At 43.4% G+C, this 7,258-nt stretch overlaps 1 protein-coding gene across 1 annotated transcript in view; it reads right to left on the reverse strand.

The window, feature by feature from the left end:
• Positions 1-1,128: 1,128 nt before the first annotated feature.
• FGF3 (fibroblast growth factor 3) overlaps positions 1,129-7,258 on the reverse strand; it is a 7,386-nt gene continuing 1,256 nt past the window's right edge. Inside the window, exons 2-4 of the mRNA XM_010711287.3 lie at positions 7,142-7,253; positions 5,532-5,635; positions 1,129-2,618 (exon numbers count right to left, since the gene is read on the reverse strand). Coding sequence (XP_010709589.1) covers positions 2,286-2,618; positions 5,532-5,635; positions 7,142-7,253 — 549 coding nt within the window. The 3' untranslated portion in view covers positions 1,129-2,285. The remainder of the gene's footprint in view (positions 2,619-5,531; positions 5,636-7,141; positions 7,254-7,258) is intronic.

Here is a 7,258-nt window from a genome sequence, read left to right on the forward strand (position 1 = left end):
TCCCTACCTCTTTTCTGCCTATTTGGGTTGTTCATCTCTTCCAGTAACCTGAAGGGAAATGCTGAGCTGACACTGGGTAGCACAGAGCACCCCTGTCAAATAGGGTACAAAATCTAACTTTCTTCACTGATTGAACCAACTCTCAAAGGACACTGTGAATCCTGCTATAGTTTGGAGCTTGTGTGGTTCATGGGAGAGTAAGCAAAACAGAAGATCTGAATTCTTTTGTGCCTTTTTCATCCTGTTTTTGTTTCTTTGCACAGATTTTCTGGTGGACATCGTGGTGCTTGATGACTTCTGTGCAGATCCCATCACCATTTTCAGTTATTTTGCAAGGGTAAGAAAATTTGGGAACGTGTTTCACCATTGCCTTTTTGCTAAGATCTATTCTGTGTGCAGCATATTATGTTATTTAATGTATATTATTTTAGCATCTTTTTGGTGTGTTTTAGGTAGGCGGATATAAAAGAATTTTTACTTTCTTATTCAGACACAGTTTTTTTCATTGCAGGAATATTATGAAAAGGTACGAAGGTGGAAGTAAAACAGAATATAGTTGTTGATATAAAGACACCTTTAGGTTTTAATCCTTAGGAATGTAGGCAGTTCTATATCTATGCTTACTAGGCGTTGTAAGCTCATCTTACAGGCTCATTTTAAAACTCTCCTTCACAAAATTCTTCCCTTAGTTATTGAAGATTCCACGAACTGGTTTTAAATATCTTACAGTTACTTAGTAAATAGCCCATAAGAAGACCTCCATGGTAACATGTCTTCATGTGGGATTTGCATCTCTCTGTTTCCATTTAATGTCATATTTAGCTTACAAATCTTTTGTGCGATTCAGATTGAATGCTTATTTCATCTTATTTCCCAACTGTGCTGTGTCAGGGACGAATTCTAGGATGTGAAGAGCACAAGGGCGGATCTCACCACGATTATTTTACAGAATTGTAGGGGTTGGAAGGGACCTCTAGAGATCATCGAGACCAACCCCCTGCCAAAGAAGGTTCCCTACACCAGGTCGCACAGGTAGGCGTCCAGGCGAGACTTGAATATCTCCAGAGAAGGAGACTCCACAACCTCCCTGGGCAGCCTGTTCCAGTGCTCCGTCGCATTTAAATCTTCCCATTATTCTGTTATTTCTGGGATGTGAAAAGAAAATTTTGAAGCTTAACCCTTTGCTCAAAATTAACTTTGTGTTGTGGAATCTCCTGTAAAAGTTATGAATCCCTCATTAATCCCTATCTAGACTTGCAGTTTTCCATATAGGACTACATCATGAAAATAACAGTTGTTTAAAAAGAATGGAAAAGCAAAACACAGCAGCTATAGATTTGAGTGTCCAATATGACTGTTTTTGTTTTTTCTGCAAATTGTTAAAACATATTTAACTTTGAACTGGAACTTATTGCAGAAATCTTAGCTAAAGAAGAGTATTTGGTAAAGACTGTCATACCCAGTGCTGAATTTTTCCATGTCGTGTATTCGGTCAATACCACAAACTCAGCTCTTTGATTGTACTCAAGTACTGTTTTAGGAGAGGACTTATCCTATTTAATGATAAACAGATATATATTGCTAAAGCCAATGCAAATGCCACTTTATCAACATTCATTTGAATGATGAGATCAAACTTTTTTTTTTTTTTAATTTAAATAAATTCAAAAATAGCCTCGTAACATGTAGGTCTGTTGGTATGTTTAGAGTAGCTTACAACTTCAGGTTTCCTTAATGGTCATGGAAAAAGTGTAAGTGATACTGATCGATCACATAATAAAAATAAATATATGTTAGTTACAAAATAAACAAGTTTTTTGATCCCTGTATACCATAAAAATAGTAGTGTAGCCTTTTATGAGCAACTGCTAAAACAGTCTTGAAGGTGCTATGTTTTCTTCATAGACACAGAATTGGTATGTGTGCAGCGTTCTTATGATCTGCGAGGATAGGTCAATTAGATAGAACTCTATGGCAAGTTAGAATGAAAATACTAGTAATTAAAATTACTTTTTTTAAGAAAAGAAAAATGTGAAAACTGTTGACATAATTATTACATCAAACTAAATTACATTGTAATGTGCCTTATCTCATCTCACATCTCTCTTACGACAGATAATAATTCTAAAATATCTATAAGTAAGCAATGCATGTTGGATTATATTACACATTGTATAAAAATGCCTGTGTTAATGCCTGCCATACAGTCACCGTTGTTAGTTTCCTTTAGTAGTATTTTGAAGTCTTGCTCACTTCCAGTTCCAACACAAGCTCTCCCTGCTCCATCAGCGTCCTCTCCTTCTCCGTTGGTTCTTACTGGGAGGCTTCAGGATGCTCTCTCGGTATCTCACATTTGTGTGGAACAGTCGGACCATTTCATGGTCTTTGCTATCCAATACTCTGGGCAGAAAGAGGGAGGATTTCTGTGTCCTACGTGTTTTAAAGCCTCTCCTGGGTCGTCCTTTCCCATTGACTGAGACGTACCAGAGTCTCTCCGCACTGGCTTTGCGCTTGGTGCTGGCTCCGCTGGGTACAGTCCGGTAAAGACGAGATGCATAGGTGTTATAGCCCAGTTCATGAATCCTCTCCACAAACTCACATTCTGTGTTATAGTTCTCCTGGAAAACAAACATGAAAATGATTAAGAAAGACTATTCAGGTAGTAGCTCTCTTACCTCTACCAGATTGAACTAAAGTCAAATGCACGATTCTAATCGGTTATAGGCAAAGGGTAGAGCCACATTTGACATGAAATAGCCTGTAATTTAATGTAAAGCATGGCTCTTTAATTGGTATATAATTAGCTAGATATATACCCACAGTCTGATAATCCAATTTATTGCAATGCTCTGAGCTGTAAACATGTTTATGAAACCTCTTTATTTCAGCATCACAAAATGGAAGTCCTCTGCCCACCTGTGTAGCTCTGAATTGCTAGGCTGCTCCATTATCACAAGCTATAATGAGGAGTACTTGTCCATCCTGACTGCTCACATTTCACAGGATCCGTCAAAACTCTCCAACTTTCTCCAACCAGCTGAGAATACGAGGAAAGCAGTGCAAGAGCCTGGCATGAGGAACGCCTTCCCCCTTTGTGGGAGCAGTTGGAGCAGTGCAGATAAAGGACCTCCCACACTGTACATCTTCATTTTCTTAACTACAGAACCGCCTCTGCTGCATCTGTGTGATGAAGACCTCAGCATCTTAACATGTGTAAGGCATAGAGGAACTGCTGTCACGGTCTCTGTGAAGGTTTTCCTTTAGAAATGCCCCTCTGGAGGATGTGCAGAGGACACAGATGGCTGGACTGGACCATAAAAGCCATAGGCTCCATTAGCAGTATGTCTTTAATGCTGTTCGCTCCCCAGAAATTCTGATAGGCATTTAACATGATTTTAAAAGACTCCACATGTCTCAGTTTCACAGCTGTAAAACGGAAGTGCCCTTCCTTGTGAGGACAAGGTTTTCATATGCTGTGGTGCTGGAGCCCATGCAACTGCCATATGTAGGTGGATTCCTGTTGCTATCTCCCTCAGATCTGTCTGTAGAGGGTTTATCACAGAGGATAAACCTTGAGGATTATCACAATCTGCTACAGGACATAAAGGAGTCCTGCAGATTCAACAAGCTCAATTTATTGACACGGGGAAGTTTGTGAACCAAGGGATAACTGAGTTATTCCAGTTCCTTTCTGTAGAGGCTCCCTGTCTCATTATCCCCAGAGAAGTCAGTCTTATTTCAAAAAGAGCACTTGTGCAGGCTCTGGGCACGATAACACACGTGAAATAGTTGGTCAGCTTTTCTAGGTGAGCAAACCTAAGACCCTTCTCCAGAGCTTAGCCTTCTCCCTTTGCTTTTGCTGTGACAAAAGCACAAATGGAAGAACCATTTCCTGAACTGTTCCTCCAGCTTTGAAAAAGACTGTATTATCTTTTTGGGTTGTATAGGAACTTTCCACAGCTGATGTTCTTTGGGATACACTGGCTAAACTTCAGGATGATGTTATTTTTCTCAGGCTGCAGAGAGAAGTCCTAGAAAAAAAAAATTTCTGGCTTTTCTCTGCTATCTGAGTGGGTTTGTTTGTTCAGAATTTGTTCACTCTGATTTTAATTCAGTTCAATTAACCTGGAGGAATACCTATTTTGAACAAGAAAGAGATAAAGATAAAAAAAGAACTTGAGAATTCATCCTTTCCTTTCATATCTTTGGGGCTGACTCTGCCTGACAGAGGAGATCCATTGAAAAATATGCCCATATTTAATGAGAATATTAGCTGGAGGCATAGCAGCTGTCAGACTTAGCTCTGTCACAGCAGATCCAATATGCCCTGATTCTACTTCAGATGCACTTTCCTTTGCCAAAATTGTTTGTTGCCTGGTTCTCTGGACCAGCAAAGAACCATCATATTTAAACAGAGCCCCTTTAGTGTCACATGGGGCAATTGCAGAATCTGGATGACTCTCTTGGAAAGGCAGAGTAAAAGACATAAGAACAGGAGGTGATCAAGTTGATTGTGTTAAGTAGGTTGCATTCACAAGGAAAACGTCTCGTGTGTCTTGAGGATGTGTTATGCTGTTCAAATCAACAGAATTACGTAGAATGACTATTTGGAGGAAGGAAATCTCACAGAGCTGTGTTGCACCCTCTTCAAATCTGCTTTTCTACCGCAGGGTTCCTGGAGAAACTGCACAGTGCGTATGTTACACAGTTGCAGATCACAAGATTGCTGGGGGTGTAATCAAAGATGCTGGAAGAAATTCAAGTAGATAGATAATGTGCATAGTGTACACAGTGGCTAAGACACCTTCATGTGTCCCTGAGTGTAAAGAAGTCTGAGCAGGAGTATTTTATTCACTGAGTGGAAACACTGGCTGGGTTGAAAAGGCAAGACTCCTGTTAATGGCAGCAGAGCTCAGATATTGCTTCAGAGGTCAGCACAGATGTCAAAGGAGTGCGATAAGGTGTTTATTTTCACCTTTATCTTCTTACAACTTCCAACACTCCCTTCCCTTGCTATAGCTCTGGTTTTTAGCCCGTTAATTCTTTCACTGCCCAACTGCTCTGTGTGGAGGAACTCTCAAGAGTAGGTTGGTTTCCTGTAGCAGAGATGCTCAATTGCTTCTGGATATACTTAATCTGACATTTATATCCCCGGCCAGCAGCAAAGGCAGATGTTGAATACAAATACGACAGCATTTAGGATAGAGATACACATCCTGCACTGCAAGGCTGCCCCCAGAATGTTTATCAGTGTATCCATTGCCCAAGAAATTTGGCCACATGGAATACTTTTGCTGAATACACTCTTTTGCCTTTGGCTGTAAATGCAGTTAAAAAGTAAGAGTGCAGCTTCTTTCTGCTTCTTAAAAGTGTACTGCTCAATTACTGGTAATGATTCTAGAGAGAAAACTGTTAAGACATTAAATCTTATCTCTATAAACATTCATTTGTAAGAAATCAGTGTTCCCCACTGAACCTGCTCTCGTCAAAGGAAATGGCAGACGTATGCCAAAGCTTTAACCAAAACTTACTGATGCATAAAGCCTGCCCCTTTTGTTCATGGCCAGGTATCTGCCAGAGAACAAGCCCTTGATAGCGACGATCCCGACATCAACAGCAGTTATTTCAAGGATGCCTAGAAACAAAAACAGATGAGACATGTTGTTTCTCCCCATCACATGCAATTTGTTGAGATACTTCTGAATGGCTACTTAACTGTGCAGTATGATTTCATAGCTATTGCTAGCCCACCTCAAAACCATACTGTGACCATACTGCAGTATGCAAAACAATACTCTTATCTGAAGCAATGTAAAACAACAAGGATGTGGGGAGGCAAGCTTGACAATAAACATTCAGATGTCTGATTGAGATTGAACTCTTTCAAAAATGAAAAAGATCTGACACTGAACTAGAGGTTCACTTAATCCTATATGTATATAGAAAAGTTTAAATCCTCTTTAATGCTTAGGAACACAAGAGCTCTTGACTTATTGAAACCCGTCACAAAGCTTTCCATTTCAGGACAAAGCCCTTGCTGGGGTCTCCAGAGGGTAAAACAGCATTTTAGAGCCACATATATAATCATGAAAGGAACTTGTCCTTTAGGAGGTCGATGTAGCCCTCCAGATAAGGACAATATGACTGACTGTGCCATGTTAAATGGGAGGAAATGTCAATGATGGGGTCTCAAATACTGGAAGGATATCATAGGTGAGGGTGACACACAATCTGCCAAGATGTCTATGCCCAGCCAAATCTGTCACGATGCTGAAGGAGGCACGAATGTCTCAGGGGATGCTGTCCTGCCTGCACAGCATTCTCTTGTTCCAACCGCTCTTAGTTTGCCTGCTGTGGTCCAACAGCTTGGTGCTGCCTCTGAGATTTTGGAGGTGAGAGACGGTCCTGACACCCAAACACATTGCTGCCTGTTGGCAATGACAGAGCAGAGCTAGGGCCCCATCCCATCTGCAGAGCTGCATCTTGGCCCAACCACGTCTGTGAGAGCTATGGTGGTTTCGGTACAGCTGTTTTGAATCAGCCACCGGTTCGCCGCTGAAGGATGTCTCCTCCGGGCTTTGATAGCGAGGGGGTTTTCCTCTAGGAAATCGTGGTTTTCCTTTATGGACTTCAGACAGATCCCCGAGGTCCCCCTATCTGTGTGTGCCATCACCAGCCGGGATTTACACTTCCTGGGGCTGCGGGCCGGGCTGTGCCCACGGGCGACTGCGGGGGTTCCCGGAGGCAGCGGCGGGCCCCCTCTCCACCCTCGCCCAAGCCCCCGCTCCGACATATCCCGTTTCATCTCAGCCGTCGCCGGCACTTAACGGAGGGGGCAGATGTGCTTCGGCCCGAGGGACGCAAACCGGGGAGGGCCGAGGGCTGCACGCAGCCCGGTGGGGCGAGGGCAGCTCCTCGGGTCCCAGCCCTCCGAGGGCAGGAGGGTACCGCGGGGCCCCCGGTGAGGCGGCGGCGCCGGGCAGGGGAGGAGCAGCGGGAGAGCTCCGTCCCGTCCCGCTCCGTCCCCGGCATCGCCCGCATCCTCGCAGCGAAGGACGCAATTGGTCCGAGCGAGGGACCCCCTCCCCGCGCAGCCCAGTCCGGGGGGAGCGGGACGAGGAAAGGTGCGCCCGGTACTTACTAAAGACGCTGTTTTTCTCCAAGGTGCCGTTGATCTTGCCGCCGGGGTGGATCTGCAGGTGGTACTTGGTGGCACAGTAGAGCTTCCTGCGGCGGGGCGCTCCCCCGAGGTGCTCGT

This window comes from Meleagris gallopavo, chromosome 5 (genome assembly GCF_000146605.3).
Source record: "Meleagris gallopavo isolate NT-WF06-2002-E0010 breed Aviagen turkey brand Nicholas breeding stock chromosome 5, Turkey_5.1, whole genome shotgun sequence".
Taxonomy (NCBI): Eukaryota; Metazoa; Chordata; class Aves; order Galliformes; family Phasianidae; genus Meleagris; species Meleagris gallopavo.